This window comes from Chaetura pelagica, unplaced genomic scaffold (genome assembly GCF_000747805.2).
Source record: "Chaetura pelagica isolate M959 unplaced genomic scaffold, ChaPel_1.0 scaffold343, whole genome shotgun sequence".
Taxonomy (NCBI): domain Eukaryota; kingdom Metazoa; phylum Chordata; class Aves; order Apodiformes; family Apodidae; genus Chaetura; species Chaetura pelagica.
This window is the reverse complement of record NW_009952873.1, coordinates 216,480-239,479: the sequence shown is the minus strand read 5'-3', so window position 1 is coordinate 239,479 and position 23,000 is coordinate 216,480. Positions and strand designations below refer to the sequence as shown.

The 23,000-nt window shown below is 39.5% G+C and overlaps 1 protein-coding gene across 1 annotated transcript in view; it reads left to right on the top strand.

The window, feature by feature from the left end:
* BICD1 (bicaudal D homolog 1 (Drosophila)) overlaps window positions 1-23,000 on the top strand; it is a 99,281-nt gene that overhangs the window by 36,778 nt on the left and 39,503 nt on the right. Inside the window, exons 3-4 of the mRNA XM_009995213.1 lie at window positions 15,940-16,092; window positions 20,188-20,625. Of these exons, the coding sequence (XP_009993515.1) occupies window positions 15,940-16,092; window positions 20,188-20,625 (591 nt within the window). The remainder of the gene's footprint in view (window positions 1-15,939; window positions 16,093-20,187; window positions 20,626-23,000) is intronic.

Sequence of the window (23,000 nt, the reverse complement as noted above, 5' to 3'; positions counted from 1 at the left end):
CTGTGGCAGTTCTTATCAGCCCAAGGCACGATCAGCACCAGTTTTTGTGTGATGAAATAGATGGTGTAGTCAGAAGGAGCTGCATCACCGAGCTATTTCCCAGGGCTGGGAGAAGGAAAGATTCTGGTCCTTGCCCAGTGAGATGGTGCTTGACCTCAAGGTGTACACTTTGCGATCTGCTCTGGTCTTGCCTGTCCCTTCCTGTCCTAAGCTTGCTAGAGACATAGAGTCCTATTCAATGCTCACCAAACTGACAGTGTTTTAAAGCTTCCTATGCAGACTCTTCCCCTGATTACCCTGGATGTGAATCAGATGCATATGCTTGTGGCATGGCTTATCTCTTACCACAGCTTGTTAGGCTGAAGTAAAATGTGTGAAGGTAATTCTCTAGTAGGAAAAAACCAAGATGCAGGTGTGATTACTCAAGCTCTGACTAACCTTCACTGTTACCCTTAAGTTCAAGCAAACATTTAGAGTGTTTTTCCAGTTATTAACTTGTAAGTTGTTAAAATCCTAATGTTAGCCTGTTACATTGGTAACACCTAATGAGGCTGAACTCAGCCATGTAACATGTGAGATTACTGTGATGTCTTTTCTCCATTGCATGTTTTGAGACAGGCTAATTAACACACACTAGAGACTATATGATAAAATATGCATTTTCATCTAGGGGGATCTGCACTGTGGAAACAAAAGTTAATGTCCACAGTACTCCCCAGTCTCTCCTCCCAAGCTGAGAGCTAAGAATGTCACAACTATTTTACTGACAGTTGGATTTTCTATTTAATAATGGTGGGTTTTTTCATTTAGTGTTGCTTTTCTTCATTACGTTTTTTCCCATGAATGTGAAAATATGATCTTAAGATCAAAGGGCAACTTTGAAGAAAGCTTATATATATATGTGCATATACATATGTATGTATGTGTGTATATATATAAAGAAAAAAGAAAAAAGAAAAAAACCTCTGTTTGCCAGAGGGAATCCTTAGGTTCATAAACCTTAGGCAAAAACAGCATTAGAGAGACAAATCTGTCCTGTCCATGAGACAAGAGTGCACACTGGCATAGGCTGCTGTTGTTGATTTCTGTTTCTGGTTTTTGCATTGGAATATGATACTTTCTTCTTTTTTAGAAAATAAATAGCTAAAACATTTGTCATCACTGGGGTAGTACTGCACTTTGTTGATGAAGTTGGCAAATGAGCAGCTTGCAAGATTAATAATCTTTTTTTTTCTTGCCACTTTGAAACTAGTGATCATACATCCCATTTGTATGTCCTTCATTAACCCCTGTTTAACTCAAATGACAGGTAATTTTGAGGCAAATTATTATTTGTTTCAAGTTCAGCACACTTATGTCTCTTGTTGAAAGAACAGTGAATATGAAGTAAGAGTTGGAGGGGCAGAAGAAATGTTTTGGCAGTCTTCAGTGGGGAGAATAAAGATCACAAATGGTAGAGGAGAGCAGTAATGTGAGGTAATGTTAGGCAGTGTAGGATGCTTTTGTTGCTGGGAGTTTAGAACAAGTCAGGGCAGGAAAAGCTTTCAGTACAATGTTTACATTTGAGGAAAATGGAAAAGCTTCAGTGGGCTTTCTCTGGGTTACCCAAATGTGTCTCCAAGGGAACCAGAAGAAAGAAGATGAAAGTCTGTTTGGAATAGGAGTATTTAGTTTTGCTTGAAATCTGTCTCCTCTGTTAAGAGACTAGTTAACCTATTCTTAACTTTGAAGTTCAGTGAGTAAAGCAGTTTCTAAATAAAACACCAGCATGGTCAGGGTCAAACAGCAGCCTGTCAGAGCAGTGCTAAAGCACCTTCAGTCCTTTAATGGGACTGACTGAGGAAAAAGTTTAGGCTTTATGCAACATTTATAAGAGCAAGCAAAAGAAGGCCCTGTAAGAATAAGTAGTTGTGATACCATTTTGTGCTAGGATAATAACCAAGCGTGCATCTTGTACACGACATGCTCCTGGAACTCAGCTAAGATGATCTCTGAGGGGCTCAGGAGTGGAGGGGGAAAACATTTAGGATTGAGAGACTGCTGACTTACCCTTTTGTTGCTACACGAGAGCTGTCTCCAAAAGCTTCCCATTTAGTGACAATAGCTGGAAATGTCCACAGGGAAAGCTACTTTCTCTGGACCACGGCCAGAAATGGATTTTTAACTTTAACTTGAGACTTCAAATAGCACAGAGAAATAAATTCATGCTTTATAGAAACCCAGAGATTTTTATTTGATTCCTCTCACACAATTAGTATCTCTAATTTGTAATGGGGATGTTATTTTCCTAAAGCAGCTCAGCTCTCTTCTGTGTGCCTACTGCAGCTATGCTGCTCCTGCAGTGGACACCAAGCTGCTGCAAAGTAATGCATACCATACTCTGAAACACCAAAATGGGTAGGACTTTCATTTCATGTGCTGGATTCACATACTGAAGCAGTTTGGCTACTCAGTCATGTGGAGCCTCCATTGATTAAGGCAGGGCAAAGGACAGAGAGATGCAGCTGCAGAGTTCATTTTTTTTCTGCTCATAGTTTCAGTCTTTCACAAGAGGTATTTGCACTCTATACAATCTGAAGAAAAGTTACCTGTGCCACAGAAAGCTCCGTGTGATCAAAAGCAGAGGCTGTTAAACAAACGTGCAGTCTCCGACAGGGATAATGCACTGCCAAAAGCTGTAGTTACACCAGAAATACTGCTTGGGGGATTTTTTTCCATTCTGCTCTTATATTGGCAATATCCTACATCACACTGCACAATGAGGAGCATGGTGCAAGCATGTAGGTGTGAGACATAACCCATTTCCCATATCTATATCTATATTTATATATATATGTCTGGTTGAGATGCTGGATAAACTCAACTTCAAGAGCCCAAGGAATTGTTAGCAGGCTGGCTCATCTTACCTATAGACACTGGTAGCAATAATTCAATAGTGGAAAGCCTGAGAATGGTCAACAACTGTGTAGGTATGTCATGGAATTCATTGATCGATTGATGAAGGGGAGCTCATAAATCTCATCTTATTCCTGTTGCATGTCTGAATTCTGACCTAGTTCAAGTGTAATGTTGTTTTTCATCCCTGAGGATGACTGTCACTTTATTAGACAGATCCTTCTGCTGCACTTCTTTTTTTGCAGTGCATAACTGAATTCAGTTGTGCTGTATCGAGCTATTGGGCATGCAACAAAATAAGAACTGGAAAACTTACTTTAAATAGTTATTTGCTGAAACTGATACTGGATTTCTTTAGTAATGATGTTACATTGTAGTCTTGGTTGAGTACTTTAAAATCTCATGGGAAATTTAAAAGTAGTCATCCTCTTATGTTTTGTTATATTTTATATTAAAAACCAGTTAGAAAGAAACAAAGGGATTGTAAGCTATCAATCAGCAGTGGCCTGCTGGGATATTAGAAATCAGAGGGGAGCAATTAAGGCTTTGGATTGCAATCCTTCACTGGCACAGAAGTTTCTTACCAGTATCTGGAGATTTACAGTCCAGCACTCCAGTGTTGCATGCGGGTGCCCTTGTGCCTCAGAGCTTCACTGCTGAGGGCTCAGATGGGAGAGTGGAACAGTGCCAGCATCTGCCCTTGGTGTGTCCAAGCTTGATAGGGCTGGGCAGGGCGACCAGTCTGGCACCCTTGTTTTGCCCAGCTGTTACTGTCAGCCTTGGAGGCCTGAGTGAAGGCTGAGTTCAGAATTTGGGAACTCTGATATTGAGATACGTAAATCTTAGGTGAACATGTCTTTGAAAAAATGTTTTTCCCTCTACTTGCCACATGGGTGCGTTTTTCTGAATGTCCATGAATATGGAAAAAGACTAGTTCTTCATTTGTCATAGTCCTTGAGCATAATTTCAGCAAGGACAAGAAAATGGCTCTGCTCTCATGCTGAACTTGGGACTTGACATCCCAGCTCCGAGAGCTGCTGAGTCCCTTTGCACACATGTGCTTCGACCCAGAGATCACTCGGTATTTGCCAAGAGATACTGTCCTCCTCATGCCACGAGGTGTTTACAGAAAAGTATCAGTGCTTTAGTGCACATCATCTTTAGGTAGCTAAAGAGATTTTTTTTAAATCAGTTGTGGACTTTCCTAGTTCAGTTATTCTGTAACTTATGTAACTGTAGTAAACAATAAATCAGTTTCAGAGGAAGGCTCAGGCCAACACCAATAATGACCTGGATGGAAATCCAATGGAAGCTAATGGTAACCAAGGAAAACACCAGTGGTTTTGAAAGGGAGTACATGAGAATATAAAAAGTAGATTTAAGCATAATTTTAATATGCAAAGTGAAACAATGCCATAGCTTAAATGGTATTTTACTCCCTTAGTAAATATGACACTTTATGGCTGTTTTTCCTATTTTGATGCATTGCAGGCATTGAATAATATTTAGTGTTTATACAATTTCCAGAAGGATAATTTAAGTCTAAGGCTTTGCTGCTGTGAGCAGCATGCTTGAGTAACTGTCCCAGAGATTATGGCATTAATAGTCAGCCCTCATGCTCTGTTCTTATAGCATATATTACATTTGTGTTTCTGTGCTGTGTGCAGAGCAATGAGTATCTTGTTTGCTCAGCCTTTTAATAGAAAAGTGTCAATGTAAAACTTATTACTGTTGACTGAAATATATATATAAAATAAAGCTGTGAAATATGCAGTCTGTATTAAAATAAACAAGGGAAATGGCAGATTGTAAAAGCCAAGATGAGGTTTCAAACCAAATTATATTGAACAGTCAGGAGCACTGTAATGTTAGAGACATACTTTGTGATACAGGTATTTTCACGGTCCATAGCAATAAATTCAAGTAACCTGTAGTGCAGTTTACTTTATCACATCTCCTACATAGGCATTTGTATTAATGAATCACTGTAGGCACTGTAATGAATAAAAATTATGTGTAAAAATCAAACCCGGAGGATGTAGTTTACTGACAGATGAGGTACTTATCTTTGGCTATATTTGCCTCCCAAGTCATTAAAATATATTACCTAAAATAAAAATGCTAAGTCTTTGATGAAGAAAAAAAAAAAAAAGGCATTATTTATCAAGCCATCTTCATCTTCTTAATCAACTCCTGTTTCTGAATTGATGTTTCTACTCATGCTACAGAAGAGTAAGTGTGTGTGGGGGTGGTTCTGTGCACAAGGTCAAATCAGCTGCAGAATGCTGCTGTGCTTCTTTTGGTAGCAGATGGGTAATGTTACATGGATTTTAATTAATGAAATTAGTCCTGACTTTGAGGAAATATGTTTCTTAATAATGGCAGAATCGACTGCATTATAACCTTTGAATTTTGTGGCACAGATGTGTTTGTTTAAAGATGCCATGCCTCTGTCCTTCTGGAGAAGAATAATAATAATGGAAGTTTAACTTGCTTGTTGCCCCTCCTTTCTTAGCAACCTTTTTTACAGTATAGATATTTTTCAAGGTGAACTTGAAATAGTCTATTGTCATTGGGAGGTGAGTGCAGATTCACAGAGCTTTTGAAACACCCTTGCAGCTGACAATCTGCAAGAACAATTTCGACAAGGGAAGTTCTTTTGTGAGCATGGGCTTACAGAGCTGCTTTGATGCTGAGCTTTCACAGCTCCTCTGCAGCACAATAGAGAATGTCCCTGAAATAGATTTGGACCTGTGAATAGTTTCTTTGTATCCTTTAGCTATTTATTAACACTACTTTCTGAAAGTATGAATGGCTTCTTCTTTGTTTCTTTCAATGTATTTCTTCTCTCTCAATCCACTGTGAGGAACCTGGTACTAGAGGGAATGTGGAGTGTTAATTGGGGTCTTCTATTCTTTTCCTCCCAATCTCTAGTTGCTGTTGTCATCATCTCCCTGAATTTCTGCTGTATTTCATGCAAGGACAGCGAATGAGTTCTCTCTGTAGTAGCTGTCTGAGATCCTCAAATCTCATGTGCTTTTCTATTTGCAGAGGAGAGAGAGATGGCTGAAGATGGGTACTGTGGGTAAATGGAAGACTCCTACAGAGAGAAATAAATGTAATTATTTTCCTCTTTGTAAAGGGGTAGGAGAAGAAACATTTTTTTCCTCTTGCAGGGTGGAAGTCTCATGTTCAGATTGGACATTCAAAAAAGGTTTCTGATGACAAAGGGAAACAAGAAGTAAGGAAACAAATTTCTGGAAAAGGTGATGGGATCTGTCATTAGAAGTCGTTAAGGAGAGATTAGACAGATAGCAAGAATGACATAGATGTAGTTGTTTCTGTCTTGAGAGAGACAAATGGACTAGATTCTGCCATGGAGTCCCTTTGAGATCCATTTTTCTATGATTTTTATGATCTTTTGTTAGCTGAGGATCAGGATTAGTTACATATGTGATTAGTTTGAACTCAGCCCCTTACTAATTCAGCTGCACTGTCCCCAGTACTGGATTTATTAGTACTGCCGCCCAGCCCTGGGTCTGCATGTTGACACACTCAGCTTCCTGAGCTCTAACAGCGCTGCAGCATGGTCCTCCTGCAGCTCACAGACATGGATATTACAGTATCTAGCTGCTATTTACAAGACCAAAGTTTGGTTTGGCGTGCAAATTGGAAAAAACAAACAAACAAAAAAAAACCAACAAAAAAACCCCAGAACAGAGAGCTTGGATAGTATTGTAACACAGTGCAGAGAGCCCTGGCCCGGCACGTGCATCCCTTGACAGCACGGCTTGATTACTGGTATGAGGAGTATAAGGAATGCAGGACTGAGCTAGCAGTGAGCTGTAATTAAAATAGCTCCGTGTCCTAAGGAGGGGAGACGGTTGCCATGGGGAATGGAAAGCTTACAAGGAGTGTAGCTCCGTGCCTGGAACATGGGAGAATGGAGTTGCTGCCTGGCACGCTCAGAGATGGGTTAGCACAGGGAGCTCTGAAACTGTCTTGACATCAGAAGTTAAAGTAACACAGCAGAAAGTAGTGCAAAAGCAAGCAGTCAAGAAGAAGAGCCATATTTTTCTATACTAACCAAGCAGAATGGATGCTAAAATAGTCAAGCTTATCCTTCTTTCTTAGGCACTTGGTGTCTTTTCTCTTTCCTCCTTTCCACCCTTGGGAATTCACTGTACATACGCCTCAACATTTTAATGTGCATAATGAAAATACATTCCTGCCAGAGGGTATATGTATTTTACAGTTTATATCTATGGGGTTAGGTTTCCATCTCTGGTACTTGGAATCGATCATACAGTTGTTGCTGAGCACCAACCGTATCCCAACTAGAAATGGCATGTGTTCCTATTCCCTACCTCCTGCTAGCACCAATGTCAGTGTGTCCACCCTGTCAGCAGTGTCAAGGCGTATAAATACCATTACAACTAACTTTTTATTTGTTTGGTTTTTTGGGGTAGCTTGCTGCTGCTGTTCTGGCTGATTATGTCAATGGTAGTGCTGGCCCAAGGGAGGGTCAAGGCCTGGGAGCAGCAGCTGTGTTACTGCTGAGCTTAAACTGATCAGAGATGCACGCCCTGTTAGCACAACTTCTCTTTTGTTGGTTTGGTGGTGCCCCTTTGTATCTAGAAGGAAATTTGGCACTCTGCACCTGACAGATGGCCTCTCAAAGAGATACATATATCTGGCAGATGCCTCTCCCAAGTGATCAGTTAGGCTTTAAAACCAACTCTTGGTTTCTTGATGAGCTTGAAAAGGCCTGTGGGGATCCTCCATCAAAAAGCCTGCCTTCAGGCATTGTCATGTAGAACCACTGCTGTTGATTTCTTAAATTCTCGATAGAAACCTAAACCTTGTAATTAGGCAAAAAAAGAGTATAAATTGCCATTCAGTCCGAAATGCCCTGGGCACACACACACACACCACCCCCACTTTCCCCCCCCTTTTTTTTTTCTTCCCCCCCCAGCTAATCTGGCAAGAGCAATTTGGGTTTGGTGTCTTTATAACAGTACCCAGCGAGTCATGGGACAATCAGTGACGCAGAGTGGGCTCAACAGCTCTGCTTCAGAGAGCACAGTCTCAACTGCTTGTCACTCAGGCACTCTTCAGTGCAGTAGGAATTACGAAGATGTGGCAAAATAATTCAGCTAAAGTGTGGTGTTAAAAGGTAGTGCCCTGTCCATCTGTGGCAGCATGATCCCGCCTTGTGCTCTTCACTGCAACCAGAGCATGCAGGTCCTGGGGAAGCCTGTTCTGCTCCTTCAGCAGTGGGATTGGGCAGATGGCAGCAGCAACACAGCATGGAGGAAGCAGATGAAGGGTCTAGAGCACAAGTCTTATGAGGAGAGGCTGAGGGAACTGGGGCTGTTCAGCCTTGAGGCAGGGAGGCTGAGGGGAGACGTCATTGCTCTCTACAACTACCTGAAAGGAGGTTGTAGTGAACTGGGAGTCGGTCTCTTCTCTCAAGCAACAAGTGATAGGACAAGAGAAAACAGGCTCAAATTGTGCCATTAGAGGTTTAGATTGGATATTAGGAAAAAAGTCTTCACTGAAAAGGTAGTCAGGTACTGGAACAGGCTGCCTAGGGAAGTGGTTGAGTCACTATCCCTAGAGGTATTTAAAAGACATGTCAGTGTGGTGCTTAGGGACATAGTTTAGTGGTGGACTTGGCAATGCTGGGTTAATGGTTGGACTCTACGATCTTAAAGGTCTTTTCCAAACAAAGCAATTTAGGGATTCTATTAGACAGAGTGGGACTGGCCTTTGGGCTGTGGCTGGCCCCTGGGAGGACTTGGCTTTGTTCATGAATACCTGGATAAACTTGAAGGCCATTATAGGCCTGAATGAATTGTGGGAAGACTCTTCATGGAGAGTGCTGCATTTGCAAGATGTTATCAGCCCACTCCCAGGCATGGATGTGTCATCAACTTTCTTTTCCCCAGTCAGTGTGATATTTAGAAATAAAACCTCCCACTTCTTAGAGGTATTTAATGCCACTAAAGCTGCAGGAGACAGATGAGTCGCAGGGTTTTGAGTTTAAACAAAATTACCGCCACAATGTCCTTCTCATGGCAAGACTTTTTGCAGCCAATTGATATTTGCTGTTTGCAATGATCGTATATATGACATCATTCTGCAGATATGCAGAAGGATCAGATTAACTAAACTGTGCTATAACTCTGGAGTCTGAATCTCCTCTCACACTGGTTTAATACCATGTAGTTTGGTAAACTTTCTCTTCCTTTGAAGGAATTAGTTAGACATGTTACAGCAGTGCTTGTTACAGGCTGCTAATGTTAATGATAATTAGCGTGTCATTATGTAATTGTTATATAATTAATGTATTAATACTAATGTTATAATTGCTATAAATGCAGTCAAATAAAACAATTACTTTTCAGATAAATATGTATGGTTTGAGATTTGTAGTTTAAATCAGTTCACATAGCAGTCATTATATTATGTGATCACGATACTCAGTAGGAAAATTAAATACCAGCAGAACATTCCTTAGTTTCATCTTTTTGTGTATGCTTACATATGAAAGTTCATAAAACAGATATTTTGTAGGGATTTTTATGTGGCAGGATTTACAATGTTAAATATTATGGGTTTCAAACCCTGGGATAACTAAACAAATGGACCATTTAATTGCCCTTGCTAGAAATTCACTGTACTTATTTAGATTTTGCAATTCTAATTAAATGCATTGAACATTTCAGATTATTACATTATTAGATGTCTTGTAAATGCTGTGTCCAAGAGCTGTTACTGGTGAAGGAACTTGAAATATACATAATCTTGATCTGGCTTGTGTTCAATATGCTATAACTAACAAATATATGGGTTTTTTTATCCTTTCCTTGGTTAGCACTGTCGTTGTAAAAGTAAAACCATGCAAGGGGAAGATTATAAGTACTTAGGTTATTCTACAGATGTGTTTTCAAAAATATCTTGTGGCAGTAGCACGTCTGGGTTTTTTTACTACTTTTGAGACAATATCTGATATGTCAAAAACTGAAGACTGTCAGAATTCCACATAATTTCAAAAAATGGTGGTTTCTGGTTTTGTAGTATTATACCAGTACAGATGGTTAGGTCATATACAATATAATGAATTCTAATAATGCCACCTGAATTAAATTTTTTGAAGGATGAGATCAGATAAATTCAGATTAAAAAGGAGGATGCAGACATTTAACAATGAGGGAACAAATAATTTATTTTGAGATATAGAGATATCTGTGTACTGAAAGGGAAGCAAAAATGTCTCTGCAAGAGATGCTCCATCCCTGTTTAACCCTGTTTAGGGCATCTACACATATGAATCATCAGGAGGACTGAGCTACAAATTCTGCAAAAGGGTCAGACCAGGTCACACTAAGTCATCCACAAAATCCCATTATGGTTTTAAATATATCTGGAAACATGGAAAATGTCATGTGAGTATTCCTGCATATGAGAGAAGGAAACTATAAGTCTAGAGGACTTTCTTTGGGGACCTAAATCAGCTGATGACAACTAAAATAAAATAGTCCTCATTCTTCTATTCCCCCTTTCATTCCCTCTTCTCTCAACTCCCTTATCCCTTCAGAATAAAAAATCAGGACCTGCTGGGGTTTCTCTATAGACCAGCCAGTACTCCCTGGCCACCTCCTCCCTCGTGTGGCAAGTCTCTTTCTGGGTCTTTATCTTGTATTATTTTCCTCTCTGGATTCTTTCATCAGTAGAAAGGAAGAGGGCTGGATTTCCAGTAGTGTTCTGGTGTCGTGGTACATTGTGCTGCTGAGAAAAATTATCTGTGTGATGCAGAATTAGATTTTCCATTGTTTAAGGAAAACAAAAATGTACCCATAATTCACATTAGGCTTCTAAAGAGGAGATATATTTGGGCTTTGAGTTTCTAAGGTTAAATCTGTGTATTCTAAAAGTAATGAAGCAAAGATACCTTAGGATTTGGTTCTTTTTTCCTCATTAATATGACATGAATTTATACTTGCATGTCACCAAGTAGATACAAACAATATATTTAAGAAGAAGCCAAAATAATTTAAAGGTGGGGTTAATTTTGTGATGGAATGATCCTGCAGGAAGTCCCAAACTTGTTTTTGGGCAGAGTTGTGCTGGTAGTGCTTCCTTATGTAAAGTTAGTGTGTTTGTAATTAAATTTGAAACCCAGTTTAAATTGTATTTTCTATGATATTCCTATTACTGGTTTTCATAAAAAATGCATATTTTATTTTCCTCTGCTGTGTAAACAGACAAATTTTCAGTGAGACTTGTCAACAAACACATGAGATTGTGGATATTAGTTGAGCATAAACTTTCTATTGCATTTAATTTACTGCCAGTGCAATAAAACTGTCATCAGATGAAATAGTATTTTATACTGAATCAGCTAAAATACAATGCCATTAAGTTGGAAATATATAAATTTCATGAGTTATGAAAATTAGAAAGTTAAGCACAGCATAATTCCATGGCTTGCATTTTCCAAGAGGTAAGTAGTGCTTTAGTCAGGGTAGTCTGCAGCATATCATTAATTTTTTATTATAAGTCAGTTTTGCAGTGTGAAAATAGCATGTTTTACTTCAGTAAGGACCTGGAATATTTCATGAAAATTTGTTTGGAAATAATTTAGGGAAAAGCCAAAACACTAATTGTCCAGCTTTGTTTGGGACAAAAACTGGTAGACAAAAAGCCAGAAATAAAGTAAGTTCTTTATGTACTCCAAGATAGGGCAGAACCAAAATCATGCAACTGCATTGGCTTTAAAACGAAGGCTTCAGAACACCACTAATTTCCAAGAAGTGCAGTTTATGTGTCCACAGGTCAGGAAATCAAAAGCCACCAGGGTTAATTTCTTACTTTGGAGATGAGAATACCCAGTTTCAGGTCACTCTCCTTTGCCCACTTTGCTCTCGTTAGGTATATTGATAGGACACAAGGCTGTTAAATGGTGCCTTCCATAGGCAACACTGGGGATGTTCTGACAAAAAAATGACCCCGGGGAAATAATGTGTTTTTTAAAAATCCTTTCTCATTGTTTTCAAGATTAGACATTTCTATTATTTCATTTGAAAGTAACTTTTCACTTGCAATTATTTGATATTACGCAATATATTACAATGTATCTAACACAATACAACATGCTCTATATGTAGCATATGGAGCACATAATTTAAAAGTCTACACTGAATCAAACATTAATAATATACTCATATATTTTGCATTGATTTTTATAAGAAGTAAAAAAGTTTAATATTAATGTTCCACTGATGCTTAGAGGCCTGTCAGGACTGAAGTGATGTTTGTGGTATACAGAAATGGTCCGTGCCCCTGTAAAACCTAGAGATGTCTCTCATTTCTCATATATGGCAAGTCTGAAAATAAATCTACGTATTAGCGGATAGGTGACCTGAACAGACTTCACTTCAACTGAGCCTTCTGTTTTCCATTTCTTGTGGTCTGTTCCATTATGGGTAGGTTCATTAGACATGCTATGTGGCTGACATCTTCCACAATTAGTGCTCACATATAATTAGATGCAATGCTGACAAGGACTCTGTTGTTTTCTATGGTTTCACAGAAAGGCCTTTTCCTTCTTATTTGGCACCGATCCATTAAAATCATTGCACCATGTTCAGCTTGTGACTGGGACTGAAAATAATTTATGGCCATTAGAACATTGCTTGTGTATCGTTAGCTCCACTACTTGGATTTTTTTGTTTGTTACAGATCCAGTAGTTAGTTCATAGGGGAATCCTCTCTGGAAATGGAGAAACTCCTTAAACAGTGCCCTAGCAAAAAAACATCTGGCTCAGTTGCTCTATCCTGCAAGGTTAATGTTCAGCACTTGATTACCAGTAATGCTTAATTACAAATTATTTTGCTAATAATTTGGGTTATATTGTCCTCTAGTGGCACATTTAGATAACTGCCCTGCTGACAGACTCCTGCCTTCTGTTTTAGATGCTCTCATACTGTTCCCATACCAGTCCAAGTCACCTCAGAAAAGAACAGATGCAATGGCCAAATAAAAAGTTTGTCTTTCTGCTGCTGTATCTGTACAGCAAGGTCTATCCTTTTGAGCAACCTGGTTTAGTGGGAGGTGTCCCTCATAATGAAGGGGAGTTGGAGCTAGATGATCTTTAAGGTTCCTTCCAGCATAAACCATCCTATGATTCTAGGATCATCTATTACTGCATATTGTCTGTTTAAGAAATACATATTTAAAGTAGTTCAAAATAACAAGAGAGAGCTGTGAGAAGATACTGTATTTAATCAGAGCATTTGATGAAAAGAATATAACTTGCTTACTGACAGTAATAAAAATACAGGCTGATTTTTTTTAATAGGTTGAAGACTAGTTCACTTCCGCAAAATGCATAGCAATCTCCTATGAAGGAAACAGAACCACCCTCCAGCACGCCTCACTCATAAAGCTAGATAATGCCAGACTCTTTCCTTGTAACATGGCAGCCTCACCTTTCATAGGAAGCAGTGAAAGCACTAGAGTGCTTAGCAGATGGGTGTTTGCCAGCATCATGCAGATGTTCGCAAATAGGAGGGGAGATGTGGGAGCATGATGAAGAATGCCAGGGTGTTTGCAGTGACAAAATGCACATTTTACTTCATTTTGAAAAGGTGATACCACATTCCCTAATGTGCTAAGTTTGTTTTGCTTGCCCCTGTGGTACAGCAGCAGGATTGCTTCCAGTGGAGGCCTTGGCCCTGGTCACGGAAAGCATGGCAGGCAGCCCTGTGGCAGGCATGGGATGCTCCCACTGGCAAGTCTTCCCTTTTCATGCTGTTTCTTCCTTGGCCAAATGCCATGAGGTTGGTCTGCAGAGATACTTGCTGTGTCTGTAAGAGGAGGAGGTAAAATGCTGTCAGTGCTTTTAATACCTCTGAGATTATGTAGGAGAAGAAGCAGCTAGAAGTGGCTAAGGGATGTGGTTTCTGTATTTTTAAAGAAATGGTGTTGCACTCCAGCAAGGTGAGAGCTCGTGTTTGCTGTTTGTTCACAGCCATAGGAAGAACAAAGTAATAGTCTGGCCTTACAGAGTTAATATGAGAGGCTTTTTCAAAGTAGCTTGCTTTGTGCTCTTTCAGGGAAATAATATACCAGGATTCAGTAAAAATTCTTTGCTCACCTCTTCCATCTCTGGTTACCTTGTTTCTTCCTCCCTTTTTGAAGAGGCCTTCCTTTCAACAGCACTGTGACTGTGTGCATTGGATGGGTGTTAGCTGGTTGCTATTCATTCCCTGGGCTGATCATCTTCCATACAGTGGGAGAGTTGCAGGGTAGCTTAATTATACTTGACAGAGTGGAGTTATGTATTTGGTGTTGTCCACATTCATCCTCAGAGTGGAATGTACACCCACACCTTGCAAGCATCAGTAAACTCCACAGCTGAGAATGTGCTGACAGAAACGAAACATGCAAAGGTGGCCCTGAGGTTTAAAATGCCTTCACCTCATGAATTCATCTGCTGTGCCATTCTCCCAGTTCACTCAGAGGTTTATTGGGTAGTGATGGATGAAGTAATATTTGTAAAGTTACTTTGATCTAGTGCTCTGTGACTCTTCTGCTACTAGGGATCTTTTAAACCAAAGGCCTGCCTTAATTTAAGGAATTATATAGGGTCTTTATTTCCTCTTAAGTAGCTATGAGGAGGGGGAAGGTGGTTTTTATTTTCCTTTAACAAAAAGGCTTTATTTTAAAAAGTGCTTTTGTGATTCTTGCATCAACTTTTTTTTTTTTTTCATGCTTCAGTCCTACTTTCCAGTGATTTGTAATGGTTTATTTAACTGGGATGCCAAGCAAAGTTTTGTTTATCCTCAATTCAGAGCATGTAGTTTTACCTGTTCTGTACTAGAGAGCAAGTGGTAGATTGATCTATTTAGAGTTCTCTGACTACAATTTCTGCTGTCTTGTTTTTTTTTTTTAACATTTGATTTTTCCATGTAGCTATCAGGACAGTGATTGCCCTCACTCCATGCTGGAATCTTTGACAGAAACCCATTACTGCTTCCCAGGTGTGCTGGTTGGACACTGCAGCAGAGACAGGGCCCTGCCCCATCAATTAAGGTTGCTGTAGTGCTTCTCTCCATCAGCTGCTGTGGCAATGCTCAGGTTTCTCCTGCAGGCAAGGAGAAGATGTGACCAATTATGACTATTCCTATTAATCAAGCAAATGCAGGCTTCTCTTCAAAGCAGAAGAGGAGCTTGCTCCTACTGTTTGTGTTGGTCACTGTTCTCTTCCAGCTATGTGTTAAATCCATCTTCCCATAGTGTGAGTTACATCAGGGTTACATCAGCGGGGTCATCCCAGGATAACCTGATCCTTGATGTAAAATTCAATCAGAGCTGAAATCTAATGGAAGCAATTTTTGGTGAAACTGATCCCTCATGACGTCTCTCGTAAGGCTGTGTGGGAACTGTATGTGCTAATGGGATAAATAAAGCGGCGACTTTGTGTGTTCTCAGAGTGCTGGCTGTAATCCTGCTTAGCACAGCAATGGGTTTGTCAGGTTTTTGAGGTGTGCTTTGCAACCATCTGCCTAGCAGATTCCCCACCCCCCTACCTGTGCCTGCAGACACAACCAAGCGAGTGCACCTCGCTGGGTAACAGATGTCTTTACAGAACAGATGCCGTTAGTCATGGCTTTTCTCTATGAAAGCATCCTTGGATGAAAAGCAGGTGGTAGTTTTATTTAAATCCAACTGTATTGTAGAGCAATAAAACTAATGAGATTATGATGCCTTGCCAGGTTTTCCATTTCAATAAGCATCTAAACTTGCGATTGTTTTAATCAATCTTCCTTATCAGACATTCTCATTTCTGCATTGCGCTCACACACCTGAAATTACCACTTGGCCCCAGATTAAAAAGTCATGCTATTTTTATTTGCACTGGTAAATCATTTCTATTTGATGATTATTTTTTTGTTTGGACTTTTCTAAAGGCAGCATTCATTATCAAAGTGACTGTGCACGAATAGTAACGTACTCGCTTTTTCTCTCGCCAGAATAATGAAATGGTGGAACTACAGAGGATACGAATGAAAGAGGAAATTCGAGAGTACAAGTTTCGAGAGGCCAGACTCCTACAGGACTACACTGAGCTGGAAGAAGAAAATATCACTTTACAGAAACTGGTGTCCACACTGAAACAAAACCAAGTAAGAATTGAAATATTCAAGGCATTATGCTGAAAAATGGTAGTTTTCTCTAATTCCTGTGATTTGATCCCAGAGAGCACTTGAATAGAAATGTATTTTATTATCTATCTGTCTGTCTCTCTCTCTATCTGTCTCAATTGGATTTTTGCTGAACACTGATTCTGAAACAGTGCTACTGGCCAATTTTTTTTTGCATATGGTAAGGCCCTTACCCCATTTTTAGGAAAATTCTGGTGGAATATTTCATTGCAGAACTTCATAATAGCAGAGGAATTATTAAAAGGGAAAGAAGTACATCTTTTAGCTTCCTGCTTTTCCTCCTCTCCCTCCCTGCACACTGAACTCAGAGCCCAGAGGTACAGTTCAGCCCTCCATTTCCTCTTGTTTGTTTTCCTGCATATCCTTTCCTCTTCTGAATTGGAGAAAAGAGGAAATAATCTTTTCCCTATTCTCCTTTTTTCCCCTTGCTCCTCAGGTTTTCCTGTACCAATGTTCCTTGCTTCTCAGCCATGCTAACCTGCAAGTTTAGCAAGCTTCAAAAATAAGCAAAGGGATGTCAGATGGTCCTAGTTTATCTTTTGGTTTCCTCATTGCAGTGATTTGCAGCTGATGACACACCCAACACACTGTAATTCTCACTGCAGTGCAGAATGCAGCCCAAGGAACTGTCATATACAACAGCCCCATTGCATCCAGATGCAAGCAGTTGTGGGGTCTGTTCTTCTCCCCCTTAAAAAAAAACAGCTTCCTTTGCTGCTGAGAAGGCACCCAATGACACAGCTGTCCTTTAAATTGAACAAAGGAGATTTGTTCTCATGTCAGAAGACTTGCTGTGATCAATATTCAGGTATCCATGTTGGATGATGTAACACTTTCTGCCTGTCCAGACCAGCATCCCGTGGCACTCCATAACACCATTTCTTTAACTGCTAACAGATGGTAACAGCACTGTGTTGCAGCCCCTCATTTATGTCCTAACCTACTGCCTGGTTCACTTAGGGCTTTTATCAAACAGCCAAGACTGTCACTCTCCCTAATTAGAGAATCATAGAATGAGTGGGGTTGGAAGGAATCTTTAAAGGTCATCTAGTCCAGACCCCCCTGCAGTGCACAGGGACCTTTTTGACTTGATCATGTTGCTCAGAGCCTTGTCAAGCCTGACCTTAAGTGTTTCCAGGGATAGGGCATCCACCACCTCTCTGGGAAACCTGTTCCAGTGCTTTACCACCCTCACTGTAAAGAACTTCTTCCTAATGTCTAATTTAAATGTACCCTGCTCTAGTTTATAGACTATTGCCCCTCTCCTATCACTACACACCCTTGAAGACAGTCCTTCCCCAGATTTCCTGTAGGCCCCCTTCGTGTACTAGAAGGCCACTATAAGGTCTCCTTGGAGCCTTCTCTTTTCCAGGCTGAACAAACCCAGCTCTCTCAGCCTGTCTTAATAGGAGGGGTGCTCCAGGCCTCTTAATAATTTTTGTGGCCTTTAATCGCAGCCTCATAGCAAAGCGGCCTCATTCCTGCAGGAGAACACAGCACTGTTTCATCTCTCTTTTACTGCTCTAGCACAAATGCAATCGAAGCATTCAAAAGAACAGGGCTGGGCCTCAGGGAATACCCAGGTAATAGAAATGGATACATCTTTTCCTTATTTATGAAGATAACCCAGACTTTCATACTCCTGAAAGTGAATTTATAGCAGATCATTTTTGTGTCAGAGTTATTTACAAAGCCAGCAAATTCCCCCCTTTGAGGAATGGATTTTTACCACTCACATTGTCAGGAAATTAAAGACCCCTTTATGGACTGTCCTAGTTTCCCCCCAAAGAAAATCTGTTTGCAAGCATTTAAATTTGCCATATTTTTTTCTTAATGAAACAAAATGCCAGCTGTCTGTGGAGAGAAAAAGCATTGCAACATTTTGAATGGCTTTAAAAATTAGTCATTTTGCATCACATATCCATGTACTTCTGATTCCTAAAGTAGTTTTAATATATAAGATAAAAATTCAATAGCACTTTACACTTTAATATTTTGATTTCCAAAACCATATGTTCCAGATCTTAGTGCTAAACTGTAATTATCTGGGTTGGGATTTTTTTTAACTTTTAAAACAAGAATCCATGAGACAACCATAACCATATGGATAATATAGACCACTTTTTACATGGATTCAAAATTTTAAAAGGTTTCTTTTTCCATGACCTTCAGTTATAAACATAGCCATTTGAGGGGATTTAGTAATTTTTCAGATGGACCACTCCAGTCAGAAAAGATATCAAGTTCCCAGTTGTAGATTTCAAAATATCATGGGTATTCCTTTTCTATTTTACATTTCCCAGTATGACTCTAGAACTAACTTTGTTGCTTGAAATGTTTCCATTCTCTGGTTTTGAAAATTAGTACTTTGGTTTTTAAATTTGCCTTTTGAAAAAATTAAAAAGACTTTTGACAGGTTGATAAATGTTCTGCTCGAATAGGAATGGTTGTTATTTCTATTTTCAACAGAACCTTATTATAGTGTGTTTAAATATATGTGTCATATAAAAGATATTCTAGACAATGCCTTAACATTTCAGACAATAATACATATTAATGCCTTTGATTGATAAAAAGTTTATGGAGCGTGAAATGCAGTATTTATATTCCTTTCAAAGAACTATTAAATTATTTCACCCAATACTGGGAATTTTTTGCATTTAAAAATGAAAAGGTAGATTAGTAATATTATTAGAATTAAATTAAAAGTTGAAACTTCAGAATTTTTACCAGGAGAATTGGTCAAGCACAGACAAGACCGTTAGGAGCAAAGCTCTTCATTACTGTGGGATTTTCCACCAGTGGAAAGGAAGATAAGGAGAGCTAGCAAGGGAAGGTGTTTTGCAGCGAGGATCAGCTGCACCATCTAGATATTGTTGATTTTGAGCTAGATTATGGTTACCCAGGCTTTGCTTCTTTTTAGGTGCAATAGAGAGGACTAAATAAACATGGGAGCTTTTAAAGAAGAGAGAGGAGGCTGTTGTTTTCCTCAGGCCACACTGCCACACACCTTGATAAAATGCTACACCTGGGTGTGGGATAGGGAGTCTGCCCTCTGAGAAGGAAAAGGACCACTGAGTTCCTCCAAGCCTGGTGAGGCTGCACCAGGTCACTTGGGGAAGGGCTTCAGACAGCACTGTCAGCCAAGGGATCCAGAATGGTATCCCAAACATACAGTGCAAGAAATGATTGGCTGGATAAGCTGTTTACTACAAAGTCAAACGGTCAGAGTTACAGAGTGGTCAGGTCTCAAAGGGACCTTTGAAGATGATCTAGTCCAACCCCTCTGCTAGAGCAGATCACAGTAGACCACACAGGAGCACACTCAGATGGGTTTTGAATGTCTCCAGAGAAGAAGACTCCATAACATCTCTGGGCACCCCCTTTCAGTGTTCTGTTGCATTTATCTGATTGTTTAAAAATATAACATTTTGGGGTAACTTAGAGTTTAAACTGGTCATATGAATAGTTTGTTGTTTAATTTTTAAAATGCTTCCTGAATAACGGAGAGGTTTGTATCACACAAAGAAATGTTGAGGCTCTTCTACAGTTTTTATACTTGAACACTACTAAGACACCAGATACTTTAGACTAGTTTCCATACCTGAGTGACTTGACATCTGGTAAGAATTTAGATAAGAAGTTATCTTTCAATATATCTGCAATTAATAGATCAGGCTGTATTAACCGGTGATCTGTACATACCATGATATACCAACATTGCTTATAGAAATTCATAATAAATCTATAGTTACCAGAATATCTGCTATTAAACAGCCTTCTTTCAATTAAATATATTGTTTATTGTCATAAGTTACTCAGAAAAAGGTGTTTTATGTATTGATTCTCACATGCTTGAAAAAGCAAGCAGTAGAGTATTTAACAGAGTGAGCTCCACTTGCATTTTCTGTGCAGCCAGGTCTTTGCAGCTGCAGGCAATGTCTGGTATTTCAAACTGAATTTCCTTTAACACCTATTTCAATAAGGCTGATAAATGGCAGGTTTTCATGACTCAAGTTTTAGTATTATGAATCTTCCTTGTCTTGTCTAATTCAGGTTGAATATGAAGGCTTAAAGCATGAGATTAAACGATTTGAGGAGGAGACAGTGTTGCTTAACAGTCAGCTAGAAGATGCCATCCGGCTGAAGGAGATTGCTGAGCATCAGCTGGAGGAAGCTCTGGAAACTTTAAAAAATGAAAGAGAGCAAAAGAACAATCTGAGGAAGGAACTCTCCCAGTATATAAACCTCAATGATAGTATGTATAATAACCACATTAATATAGCAGTAGATGGATTGAAGTTTGCAGAGGATGGGGGTGAGCCCAACAATGACGACAAGATGAACGGACATATCCACGGGCCTCTCGTGAAGCTCAACGGTGACTACCGCACTCCCACGGGCAGGAAGGGGGAGTCTCTGCACCCCGTCTCTGACCTCTTCAGCGAGCTCAACATATCAGAGATACAGAAACTGAAGCAGCAACTTATGCAGGTAAGAGCAGAATTTAATGTCCTGAAATGTTTGGATGTGCATCCTATGGACCTTAGTGCCAGCTTTTGCAACGGTTTCCTCAAGCAAGTGTCTTGACTAGGTATGTCCTGTTGTCACACTTCTGCTTTGGTGCTTCTTCGTATCCAGGTTTGCTAGAAATATCCCTATCTAATAGACTATCTGTCTGCAAAAAGTCAGTGTGATCTAAGCATATGTTTAGTGAAAGAGGAGAAAGGGCCTACTTGCTGTGGTTTCAGATGGTCAGATTCTTTTTTTTTCCTGCTCTGATAATAGGAAGTGTCCCTAAATTGCAAGTAGAGTAAAGTACTTCAGTATGACCAAAACTATCTGGAAAAGCCCCCATTGAAAGACAGACTTGATTATGCTCCCTTGCAAATCAAAGGGAGTTTTTTTGCCATTAAATTCAGTTTGAACAAGATTTGGCATGCTGTCAGGAGAAAACAAAAGGAGAAGAGAGCTCCTCATAATAACTGTGCACTCAGAGAGCATGTGGCGTGTGAGGTGTCACAGAGAGCCCTTGTCCACGCTTGCAGTCCTGGCGGATGCACAGGCTGCAGGGGGTGCCTTGGGGACTGTACAGCCAGCATTTGCTCTCTATTCATCCAAGCTCAGCCAAGGCATAACCAGAATAGGAGCCTGAGATGCAAGCCAGGGAAAAACTCAAGCTGTGAGCCCTGATGCTGACATCATCTTAGAAAGGAGTACAGTGCCACACAGAGCAAGGGTCCTGCTGCCCAAGCTGTTGAGCATCTTCTCTGCCACAAGAGCGTGAAAGGTTTTGGCAGAGTCAAGGAAACATCCAGCATTTTCTAACTGCAGGCCTCCAAAAACTGCCTCATCTAAAGGGAGTAAATGTAAATCCTTCCCGGCTTAGAATGTAAAAGGCAATTTGGAAGTAAAGTAGAGCAAACCCAATTTTCAGTACTTGCAAGAGAACAATATATCCCTACGTGGTCTGTCCTATATTTGCTGAAGACTTAATTGTTCTATTTACTTCATTGCCAAACCCACTGTGGGAAGTTTTGATCTGAGCTATGACATGGCAAACGTCAGTGACATCTAGTGCTTTGCACAAATAGCTTTGATGCAAAGTATACATCATTTGAGTGGAAAAGCTTGAAATTTGGAAATGTATTTCTGTGAAAAATTCTATCATCACAAACTTTTTCACTCGTAAAATGTAAGCAGTGTGTGTCATTGGTGTATATGCACATATAAAAATATGCATATGTATGGACACAAACATTTATGAATATAATATGTACACATGTAGAGTATATGCAGCTTTTTATTTAATTGATAAATAAAATGTTAAAAATTAAAAAACACAGCTTCAGAAGAAATGTTTTGGGACATTCACATTTTAAATACAGTGTAAGCATTTGCAGCCATAATTTACAATGAAGTTTATGCAAGATAAATTTGAAGTGAAAGCTATTTAGAAATGAAAAAACCAAGATTATTTGTGTATATTTTGTCTTGATTTTATTTACTTAAATATTGAGCTTGAAAATCAGCAAACTCCTACTTGAAAGATAATGAAAATGCTTTGATGGTTTTTGACTTGAACATTACTTATCTTACGCTTCTTAAACAAAGAGTTAGCCTTCTGATAGTCACTCGCCACAAGCTATCTAAGAGTACCCTGGAAAATAAATATAACCATTTTTCTGTCACAAATGCTTTGACAGGCCCCAGCACCCTCACACTAATAGTCACAACTATTGCTCAGTATTCTAGTCATGTTTAAAGGTTTAAGGCTTAAAAGTAAAACTAGACCTAGCAGGAGACCTGAGTTCTTTAGTTTCTGAAAAAGCTTACTGCAAAATGCTGATGTGTACTTTTTTTAAAGTAATCATCTTCTCTCTGGAGTTGCAGCAGCTCACCTTGGGTCACACAAATTATATGTGAAAAATTCCTCAGAAATTTTTCCTCATAGTAGATGGGAGATTTAATCAGGTTCAAGCTTACAAAAGGCAATTCTTCAGCAAAATTGGATTTTTCTCCTCCAAAGTGTCTTTGCTATGTGGTGTTCATTCAGCCACGTCTCAGTATTTGATGTGTTCCTCTTGTTTTCCCTGAAGAGGCTGTAATATGTTAGAGTTGCTTGTGGGCACTGAATTGCTTGTGGGAACTATTATGTCTGTAGGACAGCAGGCTCCTTTTTTGAGAGAACTAAACTTCAGATTTGCCATTTTGTACATGTCTAGCAAATTTTTTCACTCCTCAATCTCAAAAAGAAGCCTTCACCAAAAAAGTTTGTGTGATAGATATAGTTCCTTCTTGCAGTTCTAGAATGCTGAAGCTCCATGATCTGTGCTGGTCCCTAGGAGAGATTTAATTGTAAGCATTCT